The 14,489-nt window shown below is 41.2% G+C and overlaps 2 protein-coding genes across 2 annotated transcripts in view; one reads left to right on the top strand and one right to left on the bottom strand.

Annotated features, from left to right (window-relative positions):
• The first annotated feature begins 256 nt into the window (after nucleotides 1-256).
• Nucleotides 257-14,030, top strand: LOC102781040 (uncharacterized). Its single transcript, XM_006786695.3, has 11 exons — nucleotides 257-733; nucleotides 1,933-2,020; nucleotides 4,002-4,103; nucleotides 4,503-4,568; nucleotides 4,711-4,739; nucleotides 4,828-4,965; nucleotides 7,086-7,172; nucleotides 9,396-9,470; nucleotides 9,586-9,692; nucleotides 12,237-12,417; nucleotides 12,512-14,030. The coding sequence occupies exons 1-11, from the start codon at nucleotides 575-577 to the stop codon at nucleotides 13,484-13,486; spliced, it is 2,007 nt and encodes a 668-aa protein (XP_006786758.1). The 5' UTR covers nucleotides 257-574; the 3' UTR covers nucleotides 13,487-14,030.
• The window catches only part of dnah9l (dynein, axonemal, heavy polypeptide 9 like), a 39,130-nt gene continuing 38,228 nt past the window's right edge, over nucleotides 13,588-14,489 (bottom strand). Inside the window, exon 94 of the mRNA XM_087831331.1 lies at nucleotides 13,588-14,373. Coding sequence (XP_087687457.1) covers nucleotides 14,126-14,373 — 248 coding nt within the window. The 3' untranslated portion in view covers nucleotides 13,588-14,125. The remainder of the gene's footprint in view (nucleotides 14,374-14,489) is intronic.

Here is a 14,489-nt window from a genome sequence, read left to right as displayed (position 1 = left end):
CTATAAGCCAGAGCTGTATGTGTGTGTGCATGCAGAGCTTTATATAGCCACAGTTATCCAGGAAGAAGGAATGCCCGGGATGCCAATGACCATATTTGAACTGTGTGTCTGCTGCAGACAGACTGCACACACTGACTGCAAACCGTAACTTGCACACAGTCAACGCTCACTTCTCCCTCATCTTCAAGCTTGTGTATGTGTGTATGTGTGTGTGCTCTGTGTTGTAGTTACACTGGATCACCACTATCAGGCAATGTAATACCTTGTCTGGTAGTGACAGTTGACTTTTCCTCACTCACAGGGAGCAAACGTCTCTCTCTCTCGCTCTCTCTTTCCAGCCCTTTCTGGTTTCTTCTCCCTGACAATCTGCTCTGCTGACCGACAACATCCACTCTGGCCCTGCGGAGGAAACTACTTCACTTCTCTTTTGTGTCGTTCTCCTTCACTTGCTCTCAGCTCATCCGTGACTTGTATACCTTCGGGATAGCGGTTAGGTAGTTGGGCAGTCACACTTTATTGCTGCGCGCGTGTATGTGTGTGTGTGTTTGAGTGCGCGGGAGTCAGTCAGTATGCCATGTCGTCCCCTGGCTCGTCGTTTGTGCAGATAAAGCATGAGGACTTGCTCTTCTACGAGAACTGTGGTGGAGGCAGCTTTGGGAGCGTCTACAGAGCTCTCTGGATATCCCAGGACAAGGAAGTGGCTGTGAAGAAGCTTCTGAAGATCGACAAAGAGGTAAAGTGGAGACACGCACAGACGTAGACCAATCACACACATAATTTACAGTAGTCATTAGGTATTTTCTCTCCTTCTTGGGACGTTACTGCTCAAAACTTCAAAAACGGTTACTTTCCACTCAATACCCAGATTTGGATCCAAAGCCCCCCCATTCCCCCACCTCCCCCTCCCTTGTTGTCTGCCATTGTAAATGTGTTTATCTTAAACATACCGCTTCTCATGCCCCCTCCTCCTCCTCCCACTCTTTGTAGATATAGCAGTTTTATTTATGCCTGGACTCCCCTGTTCCTCCCATTGTATGTTAGGGTGAGGTGAGTAGTACCTCGAGGCTTCACTTCAGTTCAGGCCTGGGTGTGAGTCTCCACGAGTATGAGGCGGGCTGCATGATTTCCTTCCATGTTAATGATCCCGGGCTGGTAAAGGCTAATGGGTCTGTGTCAGGAAACTGAAGTTGGGGGCTGTGGGTGTATTCATTCACAGTGTCAGATTTTATATAATATAAAAGCAAGTGCACACATGCATTATAGAGAAATAAAAGGTGGTGTCACAGTGATTACACAGGGAAGAAATTTTGTCGGTTGAGCGACTTCTCTGACACACAAAAATACACAGAGGGTGGGCATGCATGCATAAAGCTGTCTGCATAGTTCATGTGTAAATACAAGTTGATGGATAATGTGAGAAGTGCAGCTTCATGTGGAGCCTTCATGCATCGTTTTCCTGCTCTGATAGCCTTACAACAATAGATGAGAGTAAACCCAGAATGATGAATCTCTCTTTGGAAAAAAATAATATTTAGAGAGAAAATATTTTGCTCAATGCTTGATTGAAGTAAATCCATTTCACTGTTAGTTTATTATGTTGCTTGGCAAAAGTTACATATTCCACACATGCAAAGATGATGATCGAGATGTTATTTCAGATTTATGGCCTGTTTACTGCTGCAGGGTGGAGGGTTTTTGTTTGGATAACTTGTGGAATGGAATAAGTTCCGACCTAAGCTCAGGAATCCCGGAGACGCAATCAGGATTAACTTTAAAATTGGTTTTAACATTTAAGTTAGCCTAACATCCTGTGATTAATGATTATTAAAAGAGTTATTAAAAGATTAAAAGAGTCCTGTACTGTAAAACTTAAGTTAATGACGGTGATCATACTTACTTACATACTTCTCTTTTTCTTGACCCCTCATCCAGGCTGAGATTCTCAGTGTACTGAGTCATAAGAACATCATTCAGTTTTATGGAGCCGTGCTGGAATCTCCCAACTATGGCATTGTCACAGGTCAGACTCGGAGTGTGTGTATGAGTGTGTTTTTGAAATTCATATACACTTTCAGATGTTTTTGTCAGTGTAGTTTCAATGCTTAGTATGAAGTCATTATCAGGTCAAGGTCTGAGGTAAGTCGTAAAAGCTACAGAATACAGTCGGGGCACACTGTGCTGCCATCTAAAACTGCACGTGTATGCGTGTGTGTGTGTATATTGGTTTAATTGGTGCGTATTTGATCCGAGGTGGAGAAAGTTACACACGCGTTAACACATGCTCTGATGGCTGGCAAGTATTTATGTGTGTATGGTGAAATATCAGAACATACTTTGAACACTGGTTCTTGCGGTGATTCCTGGCAGGACATTTGTAACTGAGACCAGCCTGTTTGGATGTGGTTGTAATCCCGGCTGGGTTTATATAGTATAGATGAAGCACTGAAACACCACCAGCAACCTTTCTTGATGCCTAATGCTTACTAATATATCAAAAGTAAAGCAGGTATCAGCACATTTTGGTCTCTGTGTGCAGATGAAAACATTCAGGCATTCATTTCTATTTTCACGAGGCTACAAAGGCTTGTGCTCTACTTTCTGTCTTTGATCTGACATTAAGTAGCAAAATGGAAAAATTCTCACATATTTTGGATTTAAAAGTCAGGGCAGGATGTGAAGGTTGAAGGTTTCCGATGATCTGAGGCAGCTTCTCACTGTGTATGATTTGTGCACTGCTTAACAGTGGGCTGTAGCTCTCACACATTGTAACCTATAACTTCAGTACCAAGTTTGTTTCACTTGTTTAAATCGCAGTGAATGGTTTTGAAGATGCTGTAATATACACTACTGTAGACTTTATTATTTAAAATAGTGGTTGTTGCTGATGAGATTAATGGAGGCTCTGTTTTACACTGGTGCAGAGCTAAAGTTTTTCTTACTAATAACTCTTGTGGCTCTTTTCAAGATACTTTAACAAAAATAAGGAAATAATTGATTATTTAACAAATAAAGACATCAGTAAATAAATAAGCCAAGCATAGCGTGTGGCAGGTATTTAGGTATTAATTAATTTTTAAATACATTTACATATTAATATTATTATATTAGACATTTGAACGAGGAAGGTCCAGGCAGCCATTTCTGAGTTAAACCCCACGACACACTGTGAACGAGGCACACGGTTATAGGATGAACTGGATTTAGATTTCTGTGGTGAATCTTTGTCCAGTCTACAATATAACGAAGATAAATAAATGATGCCGTTACCAACATTCATGCTTTTGTGTTGTGTTTGATCTGAAGTTTCATTTTATTGAAGATGAGATAATCTGGGTCATTTTGAACTCTCAGTGATACCACGGTGTTTGTTTGAGTTTGGGAAGTGAAGAAGTGTTTGGATCGGGAAATAGTTGATGACTTCTGACTTAAGAGGCGGAAGGTTCGATGTGATGTGTAGCTACACTTCTACAGAGGCGCACATCAGTTTACGGCATAGGTTACATTGTTGGGTTTCAGAGGGATTTGTAGTTACAAAGTACCTACGGCATAGATTTAACACAGAATAACTCTGCGGCTAATCTCTAGCAGCTGCATGAAGCCATCATGTCAATATGGCCCAGAATCTCTAAGGAATCTTTATATGTTTTATGCTATGAAGAATTAAGGCAGCTCTGAGATCCAACGCGGTACTAGCAATGTAACTATTAGATTGAATGTTTGGCTTTATTAGGGTGACAAAAAGAGAAACGAATTCATCCAATAATAAAATAGGATTTTTTTTATTGCTTTATGAAAAAAAAGTATACATGTGTGTGTGTGTAATTGTTTTTCAGGTCAAAGGTCAAACTCAGAGTGACAGACTAATATAAAAATTGTCCCCCCCCCCCCCCGTTAATCAGTATACTTGTTGACTCATTTTACATGATGCATTGGTGCGCATGATTTTTCTTGTTGTTTGTCATAATGAAAATTGTTTGTGTCTGTCTGTGCTGTACTTGCAGAATATGCTAGCGCAGGGTCTCTGTATGAGTACCTCGCCAGTGAGCAGAGTGAAGAGATGGACATGAAGCAGATCATGACATGGGCCATACAGATAGCCAAGGGTAATAAGGAAAAATAAAGATGATTAAAAACTGGATATGGATATAACAGGTTATATACGAGTAAAGATCTACAGTCTCTAACACACCTAATATGTGATAAAGTCTGTCACACATTTTTAGAGATAAAAACTTTAAACATTTATTTTGATATAATTTTATAAACCATTTTAGTATTTTGCCCTTATTTTAGCTGATTTTTTGCTGAAGATCGTGTCTCACTTAACGTTTTAAGGTCAGTTCATTTAATAGATTTCTGCATTAACTGAAACTGATCAAAAACAAATGGAATTGAAACCCAAACATTGAGTATTGTTAGATAATTCCACAAAAACCAATCAAAGTGCTGTAGTTGTTTTTTTTTTTTTGACACAACGTTATTAATTATTGGTTTCCTCATAGGGATGCATTACCTGCATGCAGAAGCTCCAGTCAAAGTGATTCACAGAGACCTCAAGTCCCGAAATGGTAACACATAATTTAAACCCCATTCTGATTAGTTTTTCTAACTTGCTTTTGGTTCCATGTGCCCAATCACGAGTCCTGAATGTCAGGTATTTTCAGTGTTGTGCACCATTAACTGGACTGTATAATGTGGTCTGTTTTTCAGTGGTAATGACAGCAGATAAAGTGCTTAAGGTTTGTACCTATAATGTATTTATCAACAAAAAAAAAAGACATACATCTTGTGCATCTTTTTAATAGCGTTTTTCTGTTGATATTTCAGATTTGTGACTTTGGAGCATCTAAGTTTCTTTCCCATACCACCCATATGACAGTAGTGGGCACTTTTCCCTGGATGGCTCCAGAGGTCATTCAGAGCCTGCCTGTCTCTGAGACCTGTGACACTTACTCCTATGGTGTGGTGAGTTGGCAGTACTGTAGGAATATCAGTATTTTAAGATCAGGAAAAAGTCTAAGAAGTAGCAGTCAGTGCTAGTGCTGTAATTTAGTGAATTACAAGTAGGAGTAGAAGTACCCCAGGGGGTACTTTTGCAGTAGTCACGGGGCATGCTAACGGATGAGCGCTACTAATCCTAAGAAACAGAAATTACAATTTAATTAAAGAAATGTGCAGACCAGAGCAGGTTTAAGCAGTAAAGTTAATAGTTAATTGATAGTAATAAACCACCGAGAGGGACTCATAAATGATTAAACTAGATAAGTGGTTAAATAAGTATAAATAAGAGAATAAATAACTGAAATGCAGTACTGTGCAAAAGCCTCAAACCAGTTCATTTCTTTCCTTCTTTGTTTTTTCTTGGAAAATGAGAAATGGGTGCAGTGATTTATTGATAGAGTATGTACCGGCAGAAACTGAGTTATGATGAGCTTGAAAGTCAATGTTTGGTATGGCCACATTTATTCTTCAACACAGCCTGAACTCTGTCAGGCAGCTCTTTTGTTATTTCTTTAAGTAGTCTTCAGGAATAGTTCTCCAGGCTTCTTCAAGGACATTCAAAGCTCTTCTTTAGTTGTTTCTGCCTTTTGTTCTGTTCCCTGTCAACATGATCCCACAAAGCTTGAATAATGTTGAGGTCCGGGCTCTTGGGAGGACAATCCATGACTGATAGTGTTTCACTGTGTGTTTTTCTATCCACCAGGTATGCTTTTATTGCATTGGCAGTATATTTGGGATCATTGTCATACTGAAAAATGAAACCGTTTCTAAGCAGACACTTTCCAGATGGTATTGTGTGGTGGGTGAAAATCTGACTGTGCTTTTCTGCAGTTATAATTCCATCAGTTTTTACAAGATCCCACTGGCTAAAACCCAAACCATGACAGAGACTTCACTGTGTGTTAAACATGTTTATACTCACTGTTGTACCTCTATGCTGACCGAATCTCTACATACAGTTGGAACCCAAAATATCAAATGTGGATTAATCACTCCATAAGACCCAATTCCCATGTTTTTTATCCCAGTTCTTGTGTAATTTGGCATACCTTGGCCTTTTTTCACTGCTTCTTTTCCTTTACAATGTCTTTTTGACAGCCACTCTTCCACGGAGTCCATTTCTGAGGAGGAACAGCAGATGGATCAACTGAAGGGGCCAGATATACCTCTCAAATCCTGTTTTAGGGCTTTGCTGAATTTAACTTTTTTTTAAGGACATGACTTTTAGTTACTGTTCATCTGCTGTAGATAGTTTTTAGGCCTACTACTTCCTTTGTCCACCACTTGTCCAGTATTGCAACATGTTTTTGTTTTTTTTAAAGGATACATATACACTATACCGAGACATTCTAATTTCTTTAGTTATGTGTTTTTTTGTGACAGGGTGTTAGTAACAAAGACGCTGAAGATACTATTTAAAATTGGTTCTTTGCCCTGTTGTTATGTGTGCTGGTTCATCCCTTGAGTTTGATACCTGTTTTACGAATAATTCATAGGTCAGCATTAAGAGGCTTAACCAACCAACCAAAAAAATGTATCTGAGAACGATCAGGTACAAGGAATGGATTGAAAATTAATGAAAAGGGAAAAGTAGCCAAAGAAAAACTCTGAAAGATCTTTAGACAGCCTGAAGAACTATTGCTCCAAAATTACATGAAAGCCTGACTTTATGGACTTTCGAGACTTTTGCACAGTACTAACTTAAAGCATGGTTATTAAGTTATACCATTTGCAGCTGTAGCTAGTAGTATAGATAAAAGATTGGGATGTCCTCTAAAACAATGAGTCACGGCTAAATGGAGTAGTAGCTAAGAGGTTTGGGTGAATGGTAACATGATAACGTTGCAAATAATCCGGTGATAACATAAACATTTCTGGCAAATTCAAAGGTCAGATTAAAATAATGCAGAAAAAACTGTAAAACTTAAGTAGAGCATACTGGCCTGAACACTAACAGTTTTTCTACTCTTTCCAATAGTTTCTCACCTCACGTATCAACAGTACTGAGGCCATGTTGTTGTCACTAGTGACTGTACGCTGTTTCACTGCATTAAGCGAACCAACACCGTCTGTTCTGTGGCCAGGTGCTATGGGAGATGCTGACTCGGGAGGTTCCATTCAAAGGTTTCGAAGGGCTGCAGGTCGCATGGCTGGTGGTGGAAAAGCAAGAGGTAACCTACACGTACATACATGTGCACTTTTTTTGAACATACTGAAAGCATTTAGACCCACCAGAGTTTGAAGCAACTGGAGGCACAATGTGATGCTCTCATGGTTTCCACTGTGAGCTGGTGAGGCTAAGGCAGAGTATTTTTAGGCCTGATGTCAGTTCTCTGCTCTTGTAAGGCCTGGATACACAGCAGTGGAGCTTGGCCAGACTCCCCCTGGTTAAAGCCTTTACGAGTGAGAGAGGCAGACAGAGTAAAAGAGAGAGAGGGGGGAAAATAAGAGAAGACTGCAGCGGTAGGAGGGTCGATTCTTTGGGTTTATGAGTGGTAGGGGATGATGGGTATGCTGCATCTGTGTTTCAGTTACTAAAGTGACCGAAGCCCCTGTAAGAGAAACACACACCCCCACACACATGCAAACACCCCCCCCACACACACGCACACACACACACGCACACACACCCCCCCCCACACACACATACTCAACAAAACAACACAGAGAACATGATTCCTTCGTAGCTGCTGGCTCGTCTCCAAATACTCTCCCTAAATAACTCTCTCTCTTCCTCTTTCCCAGTCTCCATCTGATTTTCCCTTTCCATTGCTACACCTCTCTTCCTGACCCTTCAGTTCACCCTCTCTCCACTCTGAGTTGGTGATATTTTAGGATTAATCCCCAGGGAAACTGTTTCCATTTACCGCATTGTACTATGGAGATGTCTGGGCCTATGATGTTCAAAGGGATTGGTTTTGTAACTGCAATTTACACAGTACAAAAGAAAGATATACATGGACCCCCTCCCCCACCATTTAGCTCATAAACATTGTGATGGATTGTAATTTGCTGAAACTTGGAATTATAAACCTAATATTGTGAACCTATAAACACGTTTTTCCTTGGTCAGCTTTTTGGCTTTTTCAACATAATACACACAGTTTTCTGCTAAAGTTAAGACATCTCTGTTCACTCATTACTCATTTCAGCTGTGCTGAAAATGTCAGTATAAGGGTGAAAGTTTTGGCACAGTCTCTTCCCCCGAGCACTTAGTCCTGGATCTTGGTATATTCTTTATTTAAACAATTTCTAATTTCTCAGTGTATAATATGGAGAAACAAGCGACACCATTTAACACATAGTAGCCAAATGACAGGATTCTAAATTGAATTCTACAACCACCAGAGCCAAGTTTGTTAAAGTTACTCCAAATCTGTGTCATCCACATAAAAGTTAAAGGAAATATTTTCTGCATTTTCTGAATAATGCTACTCAACAGGAAACTGCAGAACACTGGAGCAGTAAAAGTATATAAGAGATTGAGGATGACGAAGTGGAAAAGGTTACACTTTAGTCTGTTACCTAGTGGGATTTTTCTAAAATGCCATTTTCTGGTTTTCAGAAGAGGCAGGACTATTGCACATTTGAAGGAAGGGTGAACAATGCTGGTTAAAGGCTGAGGGCTAATGGTTCCCAGAGTTTACTTTATTATGTCAAAGGAGCAGGTGGAGGTCTTTAAAGAGGAATAATACAGTAAAGTTTTGGCAGAGTGTTGGAGTAAAAAGAATTAGGAACAGAGACAAGATCTGCAAAGTCTCTGGTGTTTGAAAGCTATTTTTCTGACTTGATTTAGAATGAAATTTAATGCCAATTCTGATATCACTTCAGATCACACAGATCAGATCAGCTTTTGGTTAAATGCTGTGCATTTCTACTTAGCAAAGGGAAGCATCCTAACATGCTGTTATTACCATGCATTGTCATTATGGGGAAGGCATCAAATTGCAAAGCTCCATCCTTTTGTACATGCTCACAGAGCCAAATATAAGGCTGCAGACTCTCATTCTGAAGTTGTTGACGTTGAAGTTGTTGACGTTGAAGTAGTCAAACGGGTTGGCTGCTTGGGAAACTTATTCAATTTTGTTTGCCTAGTTTGTTTGCCTAGATTTTTTTTTGTAGTTTATATCCAAAAAGTGTTTTTGCACAACATTATGATAAAAAATGTGATCACTTCATTATTTTCCTCTATTATACAACTGTGTAAAGTTTCATGATAATTAGTGTAAAAAATCTCGAGTTTGGGCCAAAAGTGTGTGTTTTGCGGTCACTTTGACCTGATTACCAGACAGCTATTTGCATGAATGGATGGTTGACTAAATGAAAACACTCTGGTGAGTTAAGTATAGTAATTATTTTTATATGTGTCTGTGTTATTGTGTTTGGCTATCCAGAGGCTGACCATTCCCACCAGCTGTCCAGCAAGTTTTGCAGAGCTGATGAGAAAATGTTGGCAAGCAGAGCCAAAGGTAAGCTAAACTGACTCAGGACACAGTGATTGATGTGCGGAAAAAGTTTCATATAGCGCACCGAATGCTTTCAAAGATACACGATCATATCCTGTGTGTACAAATGTATTTACAGGAGCGTCCACAGTTTAAGCAGGTGCTGGCAACCCTGGAGACCATGGCTAACGATAGCAGGCTACCGGACCAGTGTAACTCCTTCCTACACAACAAGGACCAGTGGAGGTACACACACAAAAAACACAGTCTTGTAGACATCCAAAAGAAGAGTGTAACTGCATTGTGTCAGAGGGATCTCCTGACGTCTTTAAGTGCATGCTATAAAGTGTTGTTTTCTTATGAGGCTGACAAATCCACCCTCTTGAATGCCTGTGCACACGGTAGATCACAAATCCACACACGCATCAGCATGTACGCTTGCTCACATACATGTATACATACACAACTGTGTGGACACTGAAGCTCAAGGGAGAAGCTGAATGTGTGACCCTGTACTCTACTTCAGTCTATATTAAGCTCACTGGAAAGTAGCCATGGAAGAGATTCCTCTACTCCTCCACTCTGCCCTCACTCCGACATGGGGAGAAAGAGACAAGGGGTGGGGTTGGAGGTGGTGTGGGGTGGTTGAGGAGAAATCAAACTGAAGAGTTGAAGAGGAGGAGGAGGAGAGGTTCAGGGAGGAACAGAAATGTATTGTGTGAGTGTGAAATCTAAAACACTGAGCGAGACACAAACAGCAAGGATAGAGGAAAACAAGAGTGGACAGATGAGGGGAGGTTGGGGGGTGCAGGGAAAAAGGGAGAGAGAGGTGGCCAATGGAACAGCAGGAGGAGAGAAGGTGCAACATTCTGTGCATATTTAACATGAGTACAGGAAGGCAATCAATTCTGAGTGAAGTTTTAGGTATGGGTGGAAAAACTTGGACAAGCAGGGAGGAGAGAGCGAGTGAAGGAGGTGAAGGGGTGGGATGAATGAAAGGGGAAGTATGGAAGGAAAACGGGAGGAGGTATGACTCTGCACATGTCTATATTTAGTTGCCGTGAGAGATGATTGTGTTTGTGAATGCAGGCTCATCGACAGCCAATCCAATAGTGACCTCTTGTGGCAGTGGAGAGTACTGCATCTGCTGTAAAAAGTTAACTACTCACAACTGCAAACTACTTCCTCATGAACATAAAAATATTTTAATGTTATAAAAAATGAAAGTATCAAGTGAATGTGAAATAAAATTCATGAAAGAAATGAGAAATTCCAGTGAGTATGCCTCAGAGGTCATTGCAAAATTCAAAAAATGTTGAATTTAAATTCAAAGGTAAACTTTCACATTTTGCATATTCAATATACATGAAGTGAAAAATGTCCTGCAGCTTATGAAAATCACAAATCCAGTATCTTAAATCATTAAAATATTAACTATAATGAAGTTTACGATACAGAAATGACCAGCTTTTGAATAATATGCTTATTTATGCCCTCAATTTTGCATTAGTGTCTTAGCACGGATTCAATCAAGTGTTGGCTCTGCTGTGGTGTTATTGAGGCCCAGGTTGCTGTTTGTATTTTTGGGTCTGGTGTTTCTTGACTTCCTTTTTCCAATATTCCAGGTGCTTGATGAGGTTCAGGCCAGACAAGTTGGCCGGTCACAAACAATAACAGTAATAATAACACCGTAATAACACGGTCAGCAAACCATTCAGTCGTAGTTTTGGCACTATGGCTGCGTGCTGCTAGAGGTCCTTCTGGAAACGAACCGCTGTCTCCACAAAGTTTGTCAGCAGGTGGACGCATGAAGTGCTCTAAAATCTCTTTCTGATTGTCTCATGTTGACTTTGGACTAACATGGTGGACCAAACAACATCACCGACACCAGCAGATGACATGGCGCCCCAAATCGTCAAAGACTACTTCAAACACCTTGGATTCTTGGCTCCTCTCCGCTCTTCTGACAGACTCTAGGAACATGATGTCCAACTAAAATGCAAAATTGAATTTCATCTGAAAAGAGGATTTTCACCGAGTTCTTTTTGTTCTTAGCCCAGTTAAGACTCTTTTGGTGTTGTCTCTCCTTTCCTGGAGACCTCTGTGCGTGGTGGCTTTGGATGCACAGAAACCAGGATCAGTCCACTCACTCTGAATCTTTCTTAAGTTTTTGACAATTTTTTAAAGGGTGCGATCATTCGTGTTGCATGTGCACCTTTTCCTACTACAATGTTCCCTTCCAGTTAATCCAATTAATAAGCTTTGATACAACACTCTGAAAGGCCAGGCTTTTCAGCAAACGCCTTCTTACCCTCTTTGTGGAAAGTGTCAGTGACCATCATACGAACGACTGCCAAGTCAGCAGTCATCTCTATGATTGTAGTTGTGTGTACTGAACTAGATCGAGAGTTGGTATAGCAATTTACTTAAAATGAAAGCATTCAAATAATCTGGGGTACTGGATTTCTGATTTTCATGACCTGTAAGTCATTAGCATCAATGTTAAAACAAAAAGATTTCAAATAATTCACTTTATGTGTATTGAATATATGATATATGACATAAATTAAAAATAAAACCTTTTTTTCATATATTATTTTCATATTATATTATTCATATTATTCATAATTCATAATTCATATTATATACAGTTTTTTAGATGCACTAGTAGCTGTTTTTAGCAGACTACATATTAATTATTATATTCTCATTCTGAATATAGTCATTTCTCCTTTAAAATCTGGAGTTAATCACTGACCACTAATGTTTTCATATGTACAAATACTTTAGGTGTGAAATTGAGTCAACATTAGAGCGCCTCCGGAAGCTAGAGAGGGAACTTTACTCCAAGGAGAAGGAGCTAGAGGAGAGAGAGAGGAGGCTCAGACTGTGGGAAGAGAGGCTAATGGAGAGGTCCAACATGAGTCCTAGCCCCACCTCCCTACTCATGGAGCGCTCAAACATCTCACCGGTACGCAAAACTTGCCTGTATATAATTTATCTCAAACTGCCATAAACAAAATTAACTGATACCTTTTTCTTAATCTTGCCCTTGTCTCTACCAGTTCTTCACACCGATGTCCATCAGCTCCTCGGGCTCGTTCTTCCGCTCACACTCTCAGGACTCCAATAGCGCTGGGGTCAGCAGTGCTGGTGTCAGCTCTCTCCTTCGCACACTAAGCAACGGAGACACAGAGAGGGGGAGCAGTGCGGTGCTGGAGAGAGGGATGGGCTCGCTCGACAGCACGAGGCTGCACGCCATGTTCCGAGGGTTGCAGGGGAGGTTAGGGGAGGAGGACGAGGAAGAGGAGGGTACCCTAGAGGAGAAAAGCTGGGGACAGAGAGACAGAGATGACAGTGGGAGTCTGGAGGGAGGAAGGGTGCAGGTGACACTCAGGAGTTTCCCCGGTGGCGTAGTGGAAAGGGAGGAGAGGACATGGGAGGAAGGGGACAGGGAGAGGGGAGGAATGCAAAGAAGCAGGGTGACTACTATTGTCCGAGGGTACTCGGGGGGATTTGGGGAGGCGGAAGGAGAGAGGGATATAGAGGGAGGATGGGAGATAGAAAAACTCGGCGACGCGCTGGAAGAGAGAGGGATGGAGGGTGGTCTCGAAGGAGGGAGGCTCCCAACCATGTTCAAAGGTCTCCATGGGAGCATGGGGGGCTTTGGGGACATGCTGTCTTTAGATATGGATGAGATGGGGGAGATGGAGAGACTGGGTGACATGGACATGAACATGGGCAACCTGGGAGTGATGAAAGTCATTGGTCACGGCGTCAGAAGTGAGCTGGGGGTCAGGGGTCGCAGGAGTGACATGGGAGTTGTAGTCCAGGATGTGAGAGGAGACGTCAGCGAGGCCATCAGCCAAAAGATTAGGGGTGAAGTGGGTGTCGTCGGTCACTCTGGGGTGCAGGTGAGCATGCGGGCATCGTCTAATCAGAACTCTGTTAAGAGCTGCAGCGTGCGGCACGGAACCAAGATCAACATGGCAACAGCAGCCATGGACATGATGGAGCTCGACTGGTCTGACAGTGATTAGATGACACCTTAGCAGAAACACGCACAGAAAACACACACAGAAATACACACCGAGGCCAAACTAGAAAGATTTTGACTTGTAAGCACATGCAGTATCTGAGCTACAGTATGTGCGATCTCCTGTTAAAAAAGAGCTGGTATACACACATTTTTTGTTAATTTGTTTTTTAATTAAATGGACGAATACTACACCCACGTGTACTGTGAAGAGGGAAGGAAGGAAAAGGCAGTTTGAGGTTGTACTGTCATGTTGTCAGATTGGCTTCACCTGTGTAATTTAATGTGCTATTAAAACTGATGCATAACATACTGTAAGAGGTACAAGTGTAACAAAACAAGACACTTGAACGCCGCTCTAATGAGGCAGCACTGTCTTTGTTTTCTTTTTTTTTCTTCTCCTGCTTATAGAGTATCTTGTAGTTTATAGATTTGATTTGTTCCAAACATGCTTTGACTTTCAGTTCTAACTGTGATCTAGTGTGTGAAGTATTGGCATTTTTCTCTGTACATTTTATCATTTTTCAATAAAAAGAAAAGAAATCTTATTATATTCCAGTCATTTTGCGCTACTAATAAGTTCAAAAGGGACATCAGGAGCACTGAGGACACACTGCATCTTCACTGAGAACTCTTACACTTTTCACACACTGAGTAGAAGAGCCACTCCGGCCAGGACCCATTTGGCAGGTCGCTCCCTGGTTTTTAGACTGAAAGTCCAAACATACGTGGGTCCTCTGATCTTGGTCTTGTAGAGGGGACACTCGTAGATATTCCTGGTTTCCTGACGGTCACTGGGTACAGCTCGAACTGAGATAACAGGCATGGCTGGGGTCAGGTCCTTTAAACGTGCCTCAGTTATCACTCCAGTCTGAGTGTCCCATCTTGCACCTGTAGTCGGGCGTAGGTTAAGAAGAGAGAAGACTTAAAACACTTTTGGGGATTTTTATGCCCCATTAACTCTCCTAGCTGCTGTTCAAGGCCATATCTGCTGCTCATCCTGAGAA

Source organism: Neolamprologus brichardi, chromosome 18 (genome assembly GCF_056152115.1).
Source record: "Neolamprologus brichardi isolate AB-2024 chromosome 18, ASM5615211v1, whole genome shotgun sequence".
NCBI classification, from domain to species: Eukaryota; Metazoa; Chordata; class Actinopteri; order Cichliformes; family Cichlidae; genus Neolamprologus; species Neolamprologus brichardi.
The sequence above is the reverse complement of the archived record's forward strand: the minus strand, read 5'-3'. Positions and strand labels throughout refer to the sequence as shown.

Bases quoted from the DNA above. Each gene is read 5' to 3' on its own strand.
- LOC102781040 (XM_006786695.3), top strand. From the start codon at position 575: ATGTCGTCCCCTGGCTCGTCGTTTGTGCAGATAAAGCATGAGGACTTG. The intron at 2,021-4,001 runs GTCAGACTCGGA...CTGTACTTGCAG, and splicing joins CAACTATGGCATTGTCACAG to AATATGCTAGCGCAGGGTCT. The intron at 4,740-4,827 runs GTTTGTACCTAT...TTGATATTTCAG, and splicing joins CAGCAGATAAAGTGCTTAAG to ATTTGTGACTTTGGAGCATC.